Source organism: Nasonia vitripennis, chromosome 2 (assembly GCF_009193385.2).
Source record: "Nasonia vitripennis strain AsymCx chromosome 2, Nvit_psr_1.1, whole genome shotgun sequence".
In the NCBI taxonomy this organism is placed as follows: domain Eukaryota; kingdom Metazoa; phylum Arthropoda; class Insecta; order Hymenoptera; family Pteromalidae; genus Nasonia; species Nasonia vitripennis.
This window is the reverse complement of record NC_045758.1, coordinates 29,884,107-29,905,841: the sequence shown is the minus strand read 5'-3', so window position 1 is coordinate 29,905,841 and position 21,735 is coordinate 29,884,107. Positions and strand designations below refer to the sequence as shown.

Here is a 21,735-nt window from a genome sequence, read left to right as displayed (position 1 = left end):
AAAAAGAGAAAGCAAGAAATATATATTTGCCGGCCACGTAGACACATGTATAAGTACTGACATGCGCCTTGCCACGCCACCAGAGTACAATGCTGATAAAGCGTTTTTTTGGCCTTGTTAACGATAATAAGTTAAACAAATCTGGTCGCTTTAAAAAATAAAAAATTCATTAATACCTTTATAAAAACATGTTTTATTATGATAAGAATAAATTCCTATTACAAATGTTTATAATATTCATTCAACAAAATATTATTATTAATTAACTTTCACTCAGCACTCAAAATATTTACATTAATAAGATGAATATTTGTATACCAAGATAATTAAGAATAAGAAGCCCCTTTTCGATTTTTCATTAATTCTTTCCGAATGGAATGTACCAGGTGTAATGCAATAAATTTGTGTTTGTCATTTTTTTTATTTTAAGCACTTTTTAACTCGATTATTTGCAAATTTGATTTTGGCGGCACGCCTTATAAACCCTAAATAAAGCAAATACTCGTTCGCTTTATTATTGTGTAACATTTATCACAATGGTACATGGTTCTTTAAAGAGTATTTGTAAAAAAGTTTATTCATTAATTAGAAACTCCATAAACGTTGTACTTTATGTTTAATAGTAATTCTTTACCTAGGTGAGAAAAAGTTTGTTCACGATTAACGCGCGTTGTTGCGTGTGGTTAAGAATAAAACACTGCAACGCACATGTGAAAATGGCAAAGATTTCATGTTGCGTTTGAGTAAAAAAGTCGAGTTTTTATTACAAAAAACGTATTGTACGTCCTATTATTTATCTCCTCGCTGTTTTAAATTAACCACATAAATAATTACAATTAAATTCAGTCATCAGAGCCAACAGACCTCTTGGCTTTCCTTTGCCTTGGACTTTGTTGTGGAGTTTTGGGAGATTTGTCTGTAAAGTAAATTATAGCGTGTTACATACTTGTTAGAAGGACCTATTTAGTATTTGGTGGCAATATTTATACTTACTGAGCATGCGGACAGTCTCGCTGGGAAGCCAGTCATAATCAACATTGTTGGGGTTGGAAGTTCCTACTTCAACGGTATGCTTGCGAGAGGAAGAACGGGATCTTCTTCCGAAAGAAGACAGAAGCTGCTGTCCTCCAACAAGGGTCAGAATAACGCAAGCTGCCAAGAATATGTATAGGAAAACAGTTTCACCATCCAGACCCTCATCCAGTTCAATGATTTGCACGGTTTCATTGAAAACAGCTTCGTGGAAAGACAGACCGTTCTGCAAGAAAATAGAGTATATTATTATAACACAGTCTAAACTCTTTCTGTTTTGTCAACTATTTTACTTAGGCTACTTACAGCATCTCTGTAGTTCAAGTTGATGTTGAGTCCAAAGGGTCTTCCAGCAAAAGATTCAGAGGGAACAAAGGAGTAAGCCAACGTAGCTTCATGGTTGGGCTTCACAATCTTGTTGTAAGCAATGGTGGAGAAGTTCTGGATGTAGAAGTTGAAGTCCATGGGGTAACGGAAGGAGGTATTGACCGTCTCCACAACAAAGTCAATCTCACCCTTGTTGATGAATCCAATCAAGAATTCAACTGGCTTTCCAGCAGGCAGTTCTGTAATAATACATGTTTGTTATGGAATCCATTTAAATTTAGACTACTAGTTAGACTCATGATTAGTTTCCTTGGTTCAAATTCAAGTTATAACTCCTTACCAAGGGTCGATAACGAGTTGTGGATTGGCTCCGTAAAGAGGATGGTAGTATCAACATCTTTGGATGCCGTTACACTCTCTTCTTCAGGCTCCTCTTCCGTAACTATGCTGCTTTCCTCTCCTTCGACATCAACAATGTCATCATTGTCATCTTCCTGAGCGTACGCAACTGGTCCGCTTCCTGAAATTAAGAAAAAAATGAATTTAATATTTAATTCATCCACTTGTACACTTGACTCCAATATTCATCCACTAACTCTTGCTACTCCAAGACAATTCATCGACAAAACCAAGATAATATGTTTACAGATACCCCACAGTAACAAGTGTCTGTTTTTATCAGTGTCAATCGAGCCCACTAGGGCAAAAAAAATATGTTTCAGTCCCAAGCAATGAATCCTCAGGTAAACCAGCTACAATTCGAGCTATAAATAAAGCCGACGGGGGACCATCTGTGACGCGAAACTCACCGAAAAAATCGCTCGAAAATTAAAGGGAACCCAAGCTACGACTCCGTTTCGGAGTTTCGCAACATTTTCCCCCCCCAATTTCTCGTTTCCACCCTCGTCCCCTGCCGAAACCCAAAATTCTCAACCGAATCCCGTGGCCCAAATCCGCGTAAATTTCGATCTCGAGAAAATTTCATACAACAAACGCATCCCAAAGTAGGTGTACCAAATCGCTCACGTGTCACTTTGGAGTCGGCCAGATTTTCACACAAATAACCGCTCGACCGTCGCTTTTCCCCGGGTTAAGCCTGAAATCCGCACTCCCGAATCGAGTAGCGTCGAGCACGATACCCAGGTGTGCCAAAAAGCTCGCGAAATTCCGGTGCATCTGCGTGACATCTGGAGACAGCGGTAACTCACCTGGGCTCGTCGTCAGGATAACAGCCGGCAGGGCGATGAGCAGCAGCAGCAGTAGATTCCTCATTTCGACGGATTATTGTTATCCTTTAGTCCCGCGTGCGGAGATGACGCTTCGTCGTGTTCCACGGGGCTCGCGGAAATAAAGGAGAAAATTAAAGAGAAAAGCTGTGCGCGACGACGGCTCTGTGTGCTAAGCTGCTACGAGACGAGTGCGGCGTTACGCGGAGAGAGACAGAGAGAGAGAGCGAACGGGGCTTCTATCTTGCGCGCATGCTGCACTCTCGTGGTGCCAAGTCGCCAAGTGTGCCGATGCTTTTCTGTCTCACTCGCTCTTCAACGGTTTGAATGGAAGAGTTGTGGATGTGGGAGAGACGGTGATAGGGGAGTGAAGTTGGCTGGGAGTCGGTGTACGAGGCGGCTACGTCACAATGGTCGGAATGGAGCTGCGTTTGGCAGGTTGTGCAACGTGCTGCTGGTGGTTTGTTCCATAGAGTCGGAGTGTGCGCGACGGTCTCGGTTAGGCTCGCGTTTCGGAGTCGTCATTTTTCAGGAAATTAGAACAGCGGGTAAGCGTATTTATTTCCATAAATTTTATTTTTACTATTAATCGGATAAATTATTCATAATCACTGTTTTTACTTTTTTATTCCTAAAAATTCACTTATCTTTTACGTTAATTGCTCGAAGAAAAAAAAAATATTCAAACGGATCCATGGATCGTAAATCTGGCAGGATTACCAACTTTCAAGGTCACGACGATCTTTCAAACGTTCTTATATCGAAGGCGATAAAGAGCAAAAGAGACGGAGAATAAGTTTCTTTGCTACGTGGACGATTTTCTTCGGAGTCGGCGCGGATGTCTATATATGTGTACAGATATCGCGCTAAGTACACGTGCTTCTTTGCGTGCGGTGATTGAAGATGCATCGGAAACGGAGATCGATAGTGATGGGAATTTGAAAGTGGAATAGTGCACTCGGGTCTATGTTTTATTTGCAAACTTATTTCTGCTATGGATTTATTGAATTTTTTTTCTTTAATTAATTTTGAATATTTTTCAATAGATTTTTCAAATGTTTGAAAAATACCTAAAATAAGAAATTAATCATCGAATAGTTAAATATTTCATAGTTTTATCGACGAATGGTAAATCTTACAATGAGAAATTATTTTTAAAAAATAACACTTTTTCATTGTTTTTACAGAGTACTTTTATTTTGTACGAATTTAATACAAATATTAGCTTAAATTACAAACTATAAGTACTTACACTACACTATACGCTTTTTACGAATTGATCATTATGTATTTGGTCATGATGATTTAGAATGCACTTTGAAAATTCGAGGAAAGCTTCAATGACAATTGATTTTGATCGTTGGGACCGAAAATCATTGATGATGATCTGCAGTTACTGCTAAAGTATTTAAAACTGACACTGGAGTGCTGCGATAATTTTCACAATAGTTTCGATCGTTATACGCACCAATATAATACACTGTGTATAAAATTCTTATTAAGTATAATGTATAAAAAAAACTCGGGCGAAATCTGGCAGACTTTTTAAGTACAAAAGGCGTAGGGCAATTTACAGCAAATTCATTGCCAAAATCTCATTTGACTTTATCGTGTATAACTTAAGACTTAAAAAATTTACTTTCAATATACAGAATTATTATGTAAAAGTAACTTATAATCACACTATATAATTAACCTCCGCGATCTCATAATCTCAATTTCGGCCGTCAAAAATTACTAATTGAATATTGCAACATTGCTTTGCGAATAATTTATGCTTTCCTTCATTATAATAACTCTACCTCTGACTTTAAAATTTATAATCTTCCTCGCATCGATCGTTACACGTGCCGATCAAAACTTTACACGGACAAAAATTCGATCATGTACATAAAAAAAAAAAAAAAAAAAAAAAAAAAATCGCGTATCCGTATAATTAATATCCACGCGAAGCGAGGCATGCAAAATAACGAGCTCTGGAGCCTCGCTCGAAAAACAAACCATCACAAACTCTCCCTCGCACATCTCCAATCTTATAATCTCTCTCGTCGAAAAATCCCTTACAAATTCCTGTAAGAGGGTCTGCGCGCTTGTTTCTTGCCCATACTGCTGAGGTCGATGGTCTTGCCGCTTGGCAGCACGAGTTTGTTCTCCTGGTAGTCGACGAAGGTGTTGAGGATGTCCTGGTCCTGTTGTTGCTGGGTCTCTTCGTCGCACTTGATGCCGGTCTCGTAGGTGTACTCGCGCCTCAGACCGTCGGGGTCGACGTAGCCGTACTTGCCTCGGGTGATACAGTCGATACCGATCATTTCTTCCTTGAAGGAACCGTCGTCGTTTTCGAAGCCCCAGATTATCGAGCCGTCGGCTGTTTCCTCGCGGTAGCGCCTTATCACCTGAGGGTTCGAGGGTGTGTGGTTAATTTTTTTTAATTTTGCAATAATTTATTTTACTAAGTATTTGTAAAGGTATGCCGTAGATAAGGATCGATCAATGTCTCATACTTGAGTGTGCTCGCTCGCGGAGAAAAGTGCACGGAGTAGGCGTTTGTATAGAAGAATCGATAAGAAAATCATCCGAGATTTTTATACGATTTGCTCGAGCGGCCGACGGTTTCGCAAAAGCGTCTTTTTTAACACCTGCAGTTTTGCAATTTACGTAACTCACGAAAGCGGAACTCTGACAGAATCGTTGTGTTCATCATGCCGCGGATTGTCCCACATTTATGAAAGTTTTACTATGATACGCACAGTAGTGTGTAAATAAGAGTTAAAATACGCTCTACTGTTATCCAACAAAATATTTGACGCGCTAAGTACACTTGATTATCTTTTGAGTAAGCAATTCATTCGTGTTTACGGTCGTGCGTGCGTATCTTGCGTAAGTATTGACATTAATATTCTGAAAATGCCTGAACAACGATGTATCAGGAAATCCATCGATACTTCTCGAATGAAACTCGACACTCGGTTATCGGACAGCACTATTTATTAAGCCGTCGATAAAAACGTTTATGTAAGTCATAATACCTGAGCGACGGGTTTCTTGGTCCTTCCCTCGTAGTAGTCGGAGTGTGGCTTGGACTTCTTCGGCGCCACCTGAGCCCTCTGCTTGACAACCGGACGAGCCTCGTTGATGTCGTACTCGTTGCGCTCCGAGTGATGCTGCTGCTGTTGCTGCTTCTGAAGCCTGGCAGGTTTTTGCGGCCTGTACTGCACCGGCGCGATCACTTGATGGACCTGTACAATACGAAGAAAGGTTGTTGTTCACTCGTTAAATGATGTACGCGTTTGTCAGAGATGGTTTTTTGTGATATTGTCTTGTGGTGCAATTAAAGTCATAACCGATTTTTTACCGATCTTTTATCTTATGCAGTGTTCAGAAAAAGTATTCAACTGACCTGATCAATGACATTAGCCGACGACCTGGCGATCTGTTGGGCGGGCCTGTACTGAATCGCTTGAACCTGTTGCTGCAGTCGTTGCTCTTGCTGTTGTCTCTGCTCCAGCTGTCTTCCCTGTAAATTAATTTTTGATCAATAATTATCAAAATCATCAAGATATTAATAAGTGAAAACTATTTTTACCATGCTATCCTGTTGCTGATGCTGTCTCTCCTGCTGCCTGTCCTGCAGTCTCTCCTGCTGCCTCTCCTGTTGTCTCTGATCATGCTGTCTGTGCTCCTGCTGTCTCTCGTGCTGTCTCTGTTCGTGCTGCCTGTCATGTTGTCTCTGCTCCTCGACCCTCTCGCCTAGCCTCTGCTCCTGCTGTCTGTCGTGATTCCTGTGCTCCTGTTGTCGCTCGGACTGAAGATGCCCGTAAGCACCGACCGTAGGTACAGCCGCGGGTAAGGGGGCCGGTGTCGGAAAGTTACCCTGCGGTCTATTCTGCTGTCTCAGATCGTGATGTCTGAGCTCCTGTTGTCTCTCGTGTTGTCTCTGTTCGTGCTGCCTGTCATGTTGTCTCTGCTCCTCGACCCTCTCGCCTAGCCTCTGCTCCTGCTGTCTGTCGTGATGCCTGTTCTCCTGTTGTCGCTCGGATTGAAGTTGGCCATAAGCACTGACCGTCGATACAGCCAGGGGTAAGGGGGTCGGTGTCAGCAGGTTGCCCTGAGCTCCGTAAGTCGATACCTGGCCAAGGTTGGCGATCACCTGGACTACGTCCTCGTCCTTCTCGTTCTCCTCGTTGACCGGCTTGACCTCGGGCTTCTGGAGCAGCGAGTGCGGTAAGCCGATCGACTGAGCGTGAACTATGTGCGGCTGCTGGATCGTCTGGATCGGTAACGACGGCTCGTCGTTCTGCTCAAGGTTGATCGCCGACGATGGCCGAGAGCCGCGGATTCCTGAGGTGAAGACCGGCAACTCCGGGATCGACTCGATCGACGGTCGTGGTCTGCTGTTATAAAGATGATTGAATTTTTATTAGGTGATTTGATTCCATGTTACCAATTTGATGCCATATCTTCGGGTTAACGATCAACATTGTAATGTAGCTAAACAACCGTGAATTCAATGTACAGATTCGAAAGACTAATACCGGTGTTACCGGTTTCACTGTGAATCAAGAATAATAGATATCAACGAATTAATAACGCTTTTTAACTCTCTTTTCTCTCTCGAGGTACATTAATCCCACATACAGTTGCAGCACACGTACAATTACTCGGCTTCGATTTCGGACGCGATCAATCTGCATTTTTCTCTCTCTCTCTCTCAAACTCAGACCTTACATAATCCGCGCAGTCGCCGAGAGTTAATAAAACGGACACTCGTTAAAACCGCCGCGAGAGCTGTACACCCACGACTATATAAGTCCAGCGCACAACTTTAACGATCTCCCAAAGCATTACGTCTAATATCCTCCATACACGACGACGAAGAACGAAAAAAATCCATCTCATTGTTATTAGTCGAGAAATTTAATTAAAATCTTAATTGAAGCCGATCTCCACTTAGGCACGCATAACAATAGCTATATATATTCGCAGCACTTACTTTATGGGTATCGGTCGTCGAAATCTCTGATTAATGATACTCGTCTGGGAGGACGGACTGGATATTCTCGGCGAAGCCACGGGCTGCTTGATCCGTCTGGCTCCGGGTATCAGCAGAGGCTTCTTCGGCGGCGTGTGTCCGCCGTCGCCGCCGTACTGCGCCAGGACACAGCCGGCGCAGCATATCAGCAACTGCACATGAGAAAGGAAGAAAGAATTAGACCTTGAGGCTGAGATGCATTATTTTGCGAGAGGTAATTATAAAAGGGGGAAGGCTCGCGCAGGAGGAGAGGAAATTAGGAGCTTGAAAGGTGTAATGGATTGTAATAGCGGTGCTGGCTCGTGTGATGGTGTGAGTTCAAGGTTGCTGATGGCGAAATTTGCTGCGAGTTTTATCATGTAAAAAAAAAATATGCCTGATATACAATAAGATATTGTATATAACGTGGCTTATCAATAGCATAAATCATCGTAATCTTTGGAAAAGCAGTGAAGCTTATTTAAACAGTGGAAAAATCGCCTATCGCTTGAAAGAATACTGTAAAATACCAACGAATTTAATAAGCAATTACAAGTATGCAAATAAAATATTACACCTGAATGTCTCGAAATTAGCATTCAAAGCCCGTAGCTAATTATTAATGAGCGACAGTTACGAACTCTTAGCCCGTCTAGTATGACGCAAACACATCAATTTGTCTCCCAGCCTGGAGATATTGTAACGAAAAGCATAAAACATCTAAGTGGCCGAAAAAGTTGTTGTTAAACCCCAGCCTTTTTACTTACATATTAATACGTAGTTACAGGGACTCTCTTATTAAAAAAAAAAAAAAAAAAAAAACAGCCGAAGCAGCAGTGATCGATAGACAATAAAATGCAAATTTTCATCATAATACCCAGCCAAAAGCCGTATCTCAGCGCAAACACAGCAGCGACCATATTGCTTTGCTTGATATACACGTCGTTTTTTCCCTTACGACATCGCGCAAAGTGCGTAAATCGCAAAGACGAGAAAAAAAAAGAAAGAAAGATCGAAAGTGTACGTGGAAAGCAAAAGTGCGGACAAATACGAAACTCGAGATGCACGTGTGAGAGAAAGCAACGACGACGACAAAAGCAGGTTAATGAAAACGTTCGGTAAAAGTGATCCCTCTCGGCATATTTTTGTTCTCTTTTTTTGTCGAGTTCGCGCAGTCGAGTCGCGTATGGGTGTGTACGCGCACGTGTGCAGAGTCGATGGTTCCGCGAATTTCTGGCGAATTAGGAAAGCACTTTCGTTCGTCTTTGGATGGCTTCCAATGGTGTTTTCTTTTCGTCGATTGGTAATGCGCGACGAGTGTCCTGTACTAGTATACATTAAGAAATTTTAGTTTCCTTTCGATTCGCTGTAAAAATGCGCTTGAGATTCAAATTTTCGAGTTCTAAGAGGGAGCAGCAGAAACACAAAACGATTCGCGTCGGATAAGAAAAGGATACACAAGCATTTTCGTCGTTTTTTTCTCTTTCTCGAGAGGCTTTGTTGCAGGCGGTGAAAACCGCGCGCGCACCTCGCTCACCGGAGTTCAAGGTCTTCTGAATATCTGATGAACATCCTATGCTAATATTTGATTTCACTTATATGTTCGGTAGTCGAGTGCACCAGTTCTCTTGAGCGTATTTTCGTTCTCAATAGATGTTTAAACAATTCGGGTGAATGTTGCTTTGGATTTATTTCGAGTTTGATATGGTATGAGGAAATTAAGAGGGTTTACGAGTGCGAGTTACAATTTTATACAATCAAAATAATAACCCGCAGTGATTTACGTTACGTTTTTATTTATTACCAGGATTAATTTAAGTATGATGCGTGTTTTTAAGTTTTACAGCTTCGTATTACGTGGGCTCATTTATATCTGCATTACAACTTTCTTTATAATTGTATATGGCGTGCATCGGATTTTCCTTATGTGCAAATTCGAGTGAAATCTGAGCTGCGAGGGAACTGCTACCCGATCGTACATAAAGTAATTGATCTATTATTAGATGAAAGTTTTAGGGCATAAATGAATTTACCATACGTACTATAGCATGTTATACTATTCATTGTAGTGTATGCGGTATTTGTTATTATCCGGTTGTTCATTAACTCGACATTCGATACAGGATGTCAAGTTTCACAAAAGATAATAATAAAGTGACGCATTCAAATATTTCAAAAATTTTAACAATTAATTATCGCATTACATTTTTAAATGTGAGTGTATCAAGCATTGCACCGCAACAAAAACTAACATTTCTCCTGCCTTATAAGCAATTCGCTAGGCTTCGGCTAATTTATCCGCATCTCTTAATTACAAAAACAGAAGTTTAATAATGCTCTACTTTTTTGCGGCTAGAACGGATCGTTTACGCTATGCTCGCAGCGAAACAAACTGCTTTTACATTTCTTGCGATTAATCATAAAATCTTTCATCAACGCAATTAGGAAAAATTTCGCAGGCTGTTAAAAAAAAACAGCGGATTAATGAATAATTTTCACTCATTCAACCGTATCGACAAACTAGTTTGACAGACCATACGTGTGTGAGTGATGAGCTAGTCGCTTGAATGACACTAAGATAAGGGGAAACGAGAAAGTGCCTGTGCGCCACCTATCGTCGCTGGCCAGAAACACGGAGAATTTTAGCGGCGATCGGTTTTTAGTTTACATTCGCAGTTTGTTTAAGTGAGCAATGTTTATTCCGAAAAGCGATAACGTAAAAAAATTGATATATTGCAGATAGATTTCGTCGCTTATGTCAAAGTCTGATGAACTGATGTATTAAGGTAAACGTAGAATTTATTGAAAAGAGTTGTGTAAAAGTTAACTGTTTCGTGTGTACTTGATTCAACGGTTCTTTCATTTTCACATTTTTTAAAGCTTGCAAATGTACGCCTCGTATTTTAAAATCAGAAACCACACAAAGAACTCGTTGACTGACTCGTGATTGACATCTACAGTCATTATACCCATTATAACGAAAGGCTAATAAATAATTATCTCGGCTCGATGTATTATACCTGTTTCATTCGACCCAAATGTGTTACTCTGAAATCGCACTAAAAAGTATATCTTATTATCCACACGGTGTCTTGAATTTTCTATTTTTACCAAAACCATATAAGTGATAGCCGTGTGACAAGTACCTACCCATTTCAAGTTTACAACATTTCGAAAGTAGTTTTCAGCTGAACTTGTTCGAATCGAAGCTCGAATAAAAAGGCACTTGTAAAAACTTTGCAACAACTATTTCGCAAGATCGACTCCGCTATCACTTGATTAATTTACCCCGAAACTCCTCCCGAACAACGCTTTGCTCGGCCACACCTCTCGGAATGACATAACCCATTGAAAAAAGCCATCATCGCTGCATGGGAACCTCTATACACACACGACGCACGACCTACGTGCAAAAATCCCCGACACCATACACCGAGTAATTTGCCATTCAAATCATAAACCGTCGCGCGACACGCATGAGAAGTGCGCGTCGGCGGAACAAAAGAAAACGAAATTGAAAAAAAAAACAGCGCCAACGACGGAGAGAGAGAGAGAGAGAGAAAACGCGCGAAAGGTGCAGCTTTCGATGCTATAATTTCGTCGCCTCGGGAATGTTATATACTTACTATTTACGCATCAGGATCGCCGCGAGTGTCGAAATTTCTTTTTTACGAGCGGCTCCTTCGGTAGCTCTGACGTAATGAAGCGTGTGTATAGTCGCCGGATTCTTTTTTCTTCGTTCGAATCGGGGGCTTTTTTGCGTGACCTGGAAACGCGTGCCGCTGCACCGGCTGTAAATTTCGGAGGAGAGTATCGAAGGTTCACGTGAACTTTCACTGCGAGCGGGCTGAACAAGTGATTATGTGAACGGGATGCGGCTCGAGGTAGATATAGTCGATGGTGTCGTTGGACTGCTAATTAGTGACGGCTTGTTGCTCGGGTTGCTTTAATACTTGCTTTCGTCAAAATTGATGCTACGAGGCAGGATGTGTCCAAATTGATATCTTATGATTTTTGAAAATTAATTGCCGGCTCCTGCGCGGGTCTGTGATTGATTGATCGAGAAGAAGGTTTGGAAAAAGGGACCGCGACTTTCTACGCTGAAAATCGGACAGTAATAAACTCTCGTTGTGGGATATAGAAGTTACGAAAGCCGTGGCTCAGGGCGAACACAAACGACCCGCACGTGTGCATGGCAAAATATACCTTGCAAAATATGCCATTGCTTTCTTTCGAAGTAGCAAAGCTTCTCCAAAACGATATTCGAAAGCTTTTCAAAAAAACCGTCTTCGTTACAGCTAATTTATCGGGTGTCTCGAAAAAAAATTAATTTGCCGGCTCGTCTTCATAACTCAACGTTTCTTTCACCTTAACTTCACGCTCGAGAGGAGAATACATCCGTTTGTAAGAAACTGCGCGTGTTATATTCCTTTGAAGCTCTCCGCAGCAATGACTCGTTGAACATACGCACACGCGACTTTCTCGAATAATTATTTATACTTTTACCTGGCCAATTCTCTTTTAGAAAAAAATTTATAAATATGCAATGAAGCAATAACCCCACACACGCGATAGAGAGGTCCTCGCTCATATCTGCTTTTTAAGGGACTCTGCCTTTTGAGCATCGTGTAAACAACTCATTTGAAGGTGCAGGTTATTACGTAACGAACAAATTTCTTTTTACGAAACGATGTGCCATATTTTCAAGATCTTATCGAGGGAGTCGATTCTACACCGCGTCGACGCCTATTTAAGCGGGTAATTGAGAGGTCAAGGCGATCGCTGCGACGATCACAATCGGTATTTCGCCGCAGCCGATTTACTGCGATATAACTAGTCGCGAGACGTGTCAATTTTCTGTATAATTGCTTTGCATCACGTTTATGATGTCTTTAATCGATGGCTCGGAACGTTTGCCTCTGATGTGTAAAAGGGGAAGCGCGAAAATGCCGGTCTCTTGGCACTTACTTAATGAAAACTTATTACACGAATATCATGGGAAAATTTCTACTCTCTCGATGCCATTAAAAGCTGTTCCTGTAATTCGGCTGTAAAAATTCACTGCGCACACCCAGTTCGCTGCGCGCAGGACGATTAAAAATTCTTCTCGTTTCCTCCATAAAGTGTAAACACCTCAGCTCGCCGTATATATGCAATTAGCCTCACAATTTTCGGCTAACGCAAAATACCGGCAATAACTATTAACCGCTTCTCTTGCCAGAGAGAGTAACATATATTTACGATTTTCATATTGCACAACACTCTTATCAGTGCGCTGACCTTTTGCTGCTCAAAAACAAAGGGACCGTATTGTGCAGTAGTTTTGTACGTATACATACATGTGGCATACGCATCACCGGCGTTCACCTACATTTCGATAGCCGATTATGGGTTTATGTAACGCCCTCTGCAGATATCAAAATTTCTCAACCTCTAATCCGGCCTTATTAATAACGAGAAAAAAAAACAAATCAAGCTCCGGTTCTCTGATCACACATCGAGATTCAATAGTCCAATCAAGGCTGTTTAGACCGAGAGATGAAGTCGTCGATGTAATTGTCGAGCCTATATAAGAAAAAAAAAAATGGGTTTCTAGGCCCGACAAAAAATGACTAAACGATCTCGGATTAGATACAACAAAGACTCGTCGGCGGGTATATCGTATTACGCGCATACCTCTGCAGAGACTTTGCAACATTAGCATAACTGTATAGTTGCGCCGATTTTTTCCGGCAAAATTTTATCGAGCTACTCTTTTACCGAACTACTCCATTCAGGATCTCGTTTTTGCGGAACGTCATCGCCGCGGCATATGGGAGAGAGGAAATCGAAAAAACTCGCTCGCATTGATTGAACGTCACAATGAGTCAGCTATGCTAATAGACGCGGGGATGAAAGCGCGGTATTGTACATGTATAGACAATGCTAATAACGGCTGCATAGTTTCGCTCTCAGCGATAGACTTTTTCTAGAGTCGAAGAATTTTCACCGCGGGATAGTAACTCTCGGCGTTGATTAATTTAACGATCGCTGCGGTAAAATCTCGATACGATTTCATCTCATTATAGGGAACTCGACGCGGAGACGACGTATGGAGCTCGTAAATAATAGCCTCGACTTTCCATCAGTCACACGCACGCGCGTAAATCCGTCAATGACTTATTCGGAGGCAAAAATTTTCTATTTACAACGCTCTGTACATTCCATAGCGCACAGTTGAATTTTAAAAATCTCCAACGAACAATTCAATGTTACCGCTTACACGGTATATCCGGTCGTGAAAACTACTAGCCGATCGAAGCCAACACAGCGTGAAGCGGACCGAGCCTCGGGCCCTGTAGGAAATTGTTCTCCAACTGCACTTTCAGAGCCAGTATCTCGATGATACCAGCTGAAAATAGTCCGGTCTATGTAATTACCCTCGAGCGTATATCATTGCGTCCTTCTATTCTTTTCTTTTTTCTTCAATCCTATACTTCGCCGAGATTCAGGTCTTTTTTTCTCATCGTGATTTGGAATGGTAATGCCGAGAAATGAGCCTCGTTGCGCGTCATAACCGAGCGATATTTCCCTCTGCCTTGAACTTGATTGGAAGGCGGTGATGTAGGCAAAAATATAAAACTAATATAGTGTGTAATCAGAGGTTATCTCTGGGTGGAGGGAGAGATGCGAAAAGCGATTGGAAAAATCATGACGCAGAGAAATTTTGCAGGAAACGGCGATGTCCATGAAAGTGAAAGGATCCCGTGACGTTTTCAAAGTATATGGACGAGAGTACATCAATAATATGTATACCGCGATCGACTTGCGGCTAGAAACTTAATGGCGATCGTCGATGTGTATTAGAGACCAGCTTCCATATGCTTCGCGCGAAAACTTTCAAAATCAAATGTACGTGTAAACGTTAACAAACGTCTGGCAAAAATACACGGCGCCGATCTTTTACATAAGTTTAACGAACTTTGTGCAAACGTTCACTTGTCGCGCGCGACGATTCCTTGTAAGGAAGAACGGCGCGAGAAACCGGTTGGACGCATCCGAGTGCTGTGCGCATGCGTTATGTAAAGCTCGTAAATTGTAATTTTTGTTTCAAGTGCGAAAATACCATATTGTTCATTCGAAATTTTTAATCTCGAAGTCAAGTTCAGATCGGCGAAGCCAGATGTTTTGTGTGAAAATTCTTGGAGTTATCTATACTAGTTATCTATATAGTTATATGCAAAGTGTATCCCATTGTCCGAGAGCCGGGTGTACATTATCGGGAGTAAAATTCCGACCTCTTTACTGGAAAGCCTCGGCGAAGCGATTTGATTAAATAACTCGAGAGAAGCTAGAGTTCATCAAACAAGCTGTCTCGTCAATGCCGGAATCATTCTACTTAACGCCGGTGAGCATCACGACGTACGGTGTAAATTATCCAATCGGTTTTATCATCGTTTTACGTAACCCGCCTCTAAAATAAATCAAATCCGTGTTTACGTTTATCTCACGCGAACACTTGCATATAAAAGAAGCAAATCTCGGCAATTAGAAGCGATGAAGCAATTTCTCTCTCTCTCTCTCTCTCTCTCTCTCTCTCTCTCTCTCTCTCTCTCTCTCTCTCTCTCTCTCTCTCTCTCTCTCTCTCTCTCGAACAATAAAATATCGTACACGCATACCCTTATCCGAATTAGGCGCAATTCCATTGGCCAACCGCGTCCAATTTCGAGTGAAAAATTTCGCGCTCCCTCTCGTAAAAAATTCCTCTCATCCCCCAATTACACCATTAATGGCCTCTCCGTAGCAATTATTCAACGGCTCGAGCCGATTCCGCGAATCCGCTGCGCCTGCATTGGCGAACAACGGATTTCAATGTTATATAGCAACAGAGCGCGGGAATGCAGCTCTCGTAGCTGGGGAGTGTTTGCGGCGCAACGACGAGTGACCAGCGTGTAGATACCGGCCGATGGAAATGCTTTGGCCTCAAGCTGCCGCTACCGAGTCTGAGATTCAGGTCAAAAGTTGCGGGTATATTTATACTTAAAAGCGCATGCGTGCGTTATTATTAATTTTTATGTGTATCTCGACGCGAAAAAAAGAATTTTCTCAAGGCGAAACTCGCCGATAATCGTCGGGGCGAATCAATGCCAGAAAGAAATCATCGGCGATCGGTAATAACAGTAGAGTAAAACTTCAGACTCTCATTATACCTCGGCTGAAAAATCTCCCGCAGCTATGCACACTCCCGCGAAAGTCAATTTTCACGAACTCGGTGTATGCTACGCTATGCCGGTCAGCACACCAGATATAAGACATAAAAGCATTCGATGTATATAGCCGACTGGCCGCACTACTATAACGCGTTATATATATATATATATATACATGCCACGGGAGCAAACGCTCTCTTTTCTCGCTCCTAGTAGTATGTGAGCTGCTGGTGCTGCGCGAACAGAAGGTGAAAGTGCTCGACATGTCGAAGAATTTCGTTTCCGTATCGGCGCTCCACGAGAGTCCGATCACACGCCTTTTTCCGTTCTGTCTCTGCTGCTGTGTTCTAGCGAGAAGGTATGCGTGTGTCTCTTCCCCCCCCCCTCCCGGGTTTACGGCGGCTCTTACACGTTACAATTACAGAGGAGGCTTTTCGTTTTATCGCAGCTGTATAGTGGAGAGTTTTGAGTTCTCCACTATACAGCTTATTTTTCTATATAGGTACATGCTATTATTGTGCATAACACGATGAAAATTCACTGATGAGAGGCAATTATTTCCCGCAGCCGCATTGTGAGCGGCGATTCATAATGCGAAAGTGTGTATAATGGGAGAAAACTCGCGTATAATGCGGAGAGTCTCTCACTGCCAATTACATATACCGAAGTTCAAGTTCGGATGTTTATGCACTTTGGTAATGATTCCAAATCGGGGGAACGTTCGCGAATTGCGTCATTCGAACGGGAGAGTAGCTTTGCTCGCGTATTAAAATTTGAAAAAAATTTCAAACACATCGAACGGGAGAAAAAGGCTAATCAGGCGCGCGTGTTTCGCTGCGATAAACGTGAGAAAACGCCGACGCTTCGGCGAAGACGCAAGTAGGTCGACGAATCGCGCGTACGGCTGATCTTGACCGTGAAAGCGAAACTTTTCCTATTATTTTATGTACGCTCGTGAGAGAAAAAAGCTGCGCACGTAAAACTGCGCGAGAAACGCTAATTTATGCGCTGCACACTCGTTATGCACGGGAGAACCGCGCGTTCGAATTCGAAGCGATATGGAATAATTTCGAAAATTATAACCCGTTTGAAATTTGACTGGCGAGAACGAGTTTGCCCGCAAAAATCTGATTTAGAAAAGCATTCTACTACAGCAAGTGATCGTTAAAGACACTTTCGACTCGCGCGTATGTAGCTATATAGTCGCTTCCCGTTTCGCGGGATACTGTTTTCGAATTTTCGTCTCCTCTCCCGCGGAAGCGCGGAAAAGAAACTGCGACTTTTATGTAATTTATACACACATATATACGTTTAAAAGTCGCCCGACGAGCTGATGCTTGCGCAACTCATTCTCTCATGTGCGTAAACGCCGGCGATCCGGATTCTTCGCTGCCCTTATACAATTGCTTCGTCGGCGATTTTCCCCAGTTGCCATTACTATATGTTTTATTGGATGTATTATGCAGAATTTTATCTAAAGAATACTATCTAAAAATATCTAGCTCGATTATCCAGGCAAACATAGCCGACACACAAACAGAACCACCGGAGCGTTAAGAGTAGCTATTGCAAGTACGCTGCGGACGAATGTATATAGACAGCCGGTTTGCGAATGACGAAATTCCCGGCTTTTCTTTGACCATCGGCGAATATCCCTTATTTTTGTGTGTCGTATAGATATATAACTCATATATTACTCGGCGATGCGTCGACTCGTCGCGTGTAGGAGCAATTTACGACGAAATTTAATGCGAAATTAATGTTTACAGCTGGGTTGTGCAAGGATGTAATACGCGCAATGCGTTTTATCTTCAAGTACGGATTGATGATTATTACATCGCGATGTTTAAACACGTAATTTTCTCACGCACTGGATTTTTAAAAGTAGACTGGTTTGTCGTCCGTGAACGTATTTTTTTCATCAAAATAAGGCGTTACGCAAAAGGTTATAACTGGGTCGATATATATGAGTTCGGTCAATTTCATAATTCGCGCAGTCGTTTTATTGTTGTAATGCTCAACCTGTATTTATACTTTTGATTCTTTTAATTTGTTTACTCTACTGCACCGCGTAGTCAACGACTATAATTTTGTCTCTTAATTCCTTCCACCGAAAATTACGAATAATAGTCCGCGGAATATTTGCACAGTAGTAGAATAGGTCGATGTCACAATGTCGTGACTTTGCAGCTAATTTTCATTATCCTTAGTAGACAAAAACGTCAACGCCTCTCCTTGCACATATACCCACTGCAGCAGTACATACCCATAACATACCTACACTCCAGCCCGAGGAATTCGCATTGAAACGTTGTATCGATATACATAAGTCGAGGCATAGAACACAGACCAGTCGTAAAAATCAAGTCGCAGGAAAGCATTCACTTAAATAATACTCATTATAACGCAACTTCCTCGTGAAAAAAGTCCTCGACATCGAGAAACGATTCTATACACACACACACACAGCGATATTGATCCGAGAGAAAAAAGACCGCATAAAATCCTTCACAAATATTTACGCTCAGAGCACTATGGGCGATGTCTTGTCTATCTATATAGATCGTATTGCCGCGCGCGCGCGCGCTTTACTTTTACGTAATGATACTATCTTAACGAAGAAAGCATAAAAGAAATTCTCTCTCAGGTGTTACATAAATCACATTGTGTATGTGTATATCTGTCGTATTCAATAATGCATGAGGTTTATATGATATATATATATACGCGTGAAAATAACGCGCTCGACATAATAATTTAATATTCAGATTAGTCGAAAGTCAAAAAGCGGCCGCAGCGCTCGAACATTGCGTAATATCAAGGACCGGTCGTCGTCGTCGTGGCTCGGGTTCGCTTTGCATACTTTGTAATCAGAATTGGACCGGCGAGCATAATTCGCGGAGATGATAATCGCGGCGGCGGCGGCCGAACAAACGATCGAAAAATGACAATGAGAGAGATTTTGAAACGCGCGCGCTGCCATAATCGCCGTTGTGAAAGCTCGCGCGGCTTTTGTTTAGCTGCGCGGAGTAATTAGAGGCGGCCGATTTTGAAAAGCCCGCGCTAATCAGAAAATTAATTTCGTCGGCTGGATATTAGCCTCCTTGATCGGGATGCTTCATACGCGGGCACTGCGTTCTTAATCGGGAATTAGTGAATGAGAAAAAAATCACCGCACAATCAACAGCGAGATCACTTTTGTATACCTATAAGAAACCCATCCCCTGCACTGTGTATACAAACCTACCATACAAGCGTTACTATATCGTACATCACTCGTCGGACGTAAGCGCGGGAAATTCAAAATTCGTCCACACATCAGCACACTGTACTTACGATCGTCCCAATGCGTAAGGTCATCGCTTCCTTCCGCAGTCCTCCGGTGTATATATATATATATATACCCGCACTTCGGATACGAATACGCCTGTATATCTATGTATGGGTGTGGTACCGAGCTGCTGCGTGTATACACATAAACGTATGTAGTAGGCCTCTCGCGTGGCGCGTGTGGTATACGGTGTTCCCTTACTAGCTCGGGGCACGCCGCAGTCCCGACTTCTTATACTTATATCCCCCCGGACTGGCGATACTGTCCGGCCCTCCTCTCCGAGCTGAGGTCTCTCCTTCTTGCTTTTTCTCCCGCCGCCCGCGTATAAGCCGCTCGACTTTCCTTCGAGCTTGGCTCGCGCGCGTCCGGAGATCTACGCTGCACACAAGGTCCGAGAGCTGAAGAGAAAGACAGGAGAGGTGTATGGATGCGAATTTATTCGTTGTTTTCTACGACGATTTTCGAAGGATTGCCGGTGAGATGAGGCGATGGGTCTTTGGGACGTGTGTATAGGTGTGGATTTGATTACCTGGGTTGATGGCAGCCTTCCTCTCGTGCGTTTGCGAACGTTTGCTCGGTTATGCTGATTTTTGCTCTTTTGATGGTGCGACGAAATTTTTTTTATTTTTTTTTTTTTTATACCATTGATTTTCACGATTGTTTTGAATTAGAAAAAAATTGTTTATTTCTACGCGAAGTGTACTTAAACGGCGAGAATTGTCCCTACTGCGTCGTTGCAAATCATACGAATTTCAAGAAGAAGTTGTCTCCAATTTGTGTAATTTGTATAGCTATATGTCCTATACATGGTAATTTTGTCAGGAACGTCGTGCATCTCAGATTTACCGGGGGTAATTTTTTCTTTTTCCGAAATATTGAGCTTGCACATCTTAGAGTGGTGTATATTTGTCAAAAGTAAAATGATTGTTATAAAGAAAAAGTCAGTGACGAGTATAATACCCAGAAGATTCAAAGCGTCAAGCGAGAGGAAGTCGAAATTCTCAGCTCATGCAGTATAGACTTCCTATGCACGTCCACGAGCCATACGTAAAAAATCATGATTCACACTCCTGCGATGAATGTTAAAAGGGGAGATTAACATTTCTATGCAATGCCTATACGGTACATCAACCTGCGACTGACAGCCGCTGCATATTAAGCGCAGTTTGACAATACTACCGCTATACACCTCTCGGTGATATAACGAAGTAGAAACTTCTTTCATCGGCTTGTCTGCGCCATAATCGATTTTAAAACGACGCTATTTGTATTTTTTCAATAAACGATCCTCTCCATCAAGACAGCTCAAAACGAATTCAGTTTTGGAACAGATACACACATAGCATTACGTAATCCCATACACGTGGTAGCTAATAATAACGTTTAAAGTGACGATGGTATCGATAAAAAAAAAAAAAAAATGAAACCGCGAGCCCTGTCCCATACCCAGTACTGCGGGTGGCTTATGAAATGCTTTTACGCAAATATGCAAATTTCCAAAATGTCACTCAAAATACAGACTGGAACCTCGTCCGGATTAACGGCCATCCGGACAAGAATTTCCTACATATGCGGATCACACCGCAGGAACTCAATTCTCGTTCCTGTCTATACACAGTCTTATCTCCATAGTATCAAGACATTGGAGACAACTTTCCGCCTGAACTACATTCCCTTGCTGGTTTGAAAATTCAAAACTAATGTCACATTCAGTTGCCTGCTAGATAGAAAATTAAGACGTCGTATCATTCTGGATTAAAAATCCACTCCAAAGAAAATTCAAAACCACAGGCGCAATTCGTTTGCTCGCTGCAGTCGACCGCCAATATTTGATTCAAACATACACCGTCGTGCTGCACGCCGCGCTTGTAATAAGTATCCCTCCTAGCTCTTATACATCCCTCTCTCATTCTTTTTGCTGAACTACAGCTTATACGGAGGCCACGTGAGATGAGGGACATTTTTCAGTAGGAGGATTGCACTTTGCGGTTTTTAGCTTCTCACTCGTGAGAGAGACGTGTGCTGTCGTTGCGGATGAGGCACCGAAAGTATGTCGGAATTGCGTAATTTTTTCGAAAGAGAGAGAGATGTTAATTTAAATAGAGAGAGAGAGAGCGATTAGCCGGCAATTTCGCGCGGTTAATTCGAGGGGAATTAATCGTCGCGGGGATGTGTGTGCAGTATATGAGCGTTTTGGCTTTGTACAATGTATGCATATATAATAAAGGATGTGCCATTATGGTAATCGGCGCGTATGCGTGTAATTAGGATTGCGAGAAATAATTGGGCCGTCGGGAGACGCGCGTGTTATTGAGAGACAGCTACGGAGTTGTTCTCGTTGGTGTATACGATAATATAAGCGAAATATAAAGTGAAGAGCGCGAGGCTTAATTTCATTCAAGAACGCGAGAGACGGTTAATGGATATAGCTGAGGAAGAAGAGAGCGTTTATTTTTAAAAATTCCGTTGCCAAAACTTTTAACAATTGCGCACGTTTTACACGCGTGTCGTATAAAAAAAGTGGTTTGGAGGCAAGGATTAAAAAAAAATATAATAATTTTCGGTGGATTTAAAACGAGTTGTTCGTTTTATAATGCGAGAAATGCGTTGTATTCGGCTTGC

The 21,735-nt window shown here is 42.1% G+C and overlaps 2 protein-coding genes across 2 annotated transcripts; both read right to left on the bottom strand.

Annotated features, from left to right (window-relative positions):
• Positions 1 to 173: 173 nt before the first annotated feature.
• Ssr1 (signal sequence receptor, alpha) lies at positions 174 to 2,813 on the bottom strand. Its single transcript, NM_001159881.1, has 5 exons — positions 2,568 to 2,813; positions 1,700 to 1,879; positions 1,339 to 1,598; positions 994 to 1,258; positions 174 to 916 (listed from the first exon to the last, which is right to left on the bottom strand). The coding sequence occupies exons 1-5, from the start codon at positions 2,629 to 2,631 to the stop codon at positions 843 to 845; spliced, it is 843 nt and encodes a 280-aa protein (NP_001153353.1). The 5' UTR covers positions 2,632 to 2,813; the 3' UTR covers positions 174 to 842.
• Positions 2,814 to 3,762: 949 nt separating this feature from the next.
• On the bottom strand, positions 3,763 to 19,325 carry LOC103315750 (PAX-interacting protein 1). The gene is made up of 6 exons (XM_031924479.2): positions 19,119 to 19,325; positions 7,576 to 7,766; positions 6,169 to 6,976; positions 5,983 to 6,099; positions 5,612 to 5,821; positions 3,763 to 4,978 (listed from the first exon to the last, which is right to left on the bottom strand). Exons 1-6 carry the CDS (start codon positions 19,140 to 19,142, stop codon positions 4,646 to 4,648), a joined length of 1,683 nt encoding a protein of 560 aa, XP_031780339.1. The 5' UTR covers positions 19,143 to 19,325; the 3' UTR covers positions 3,763 to 4,645.
• Positions 19,326 to 21,735: the final 2,410 nt, after the last annotated feature.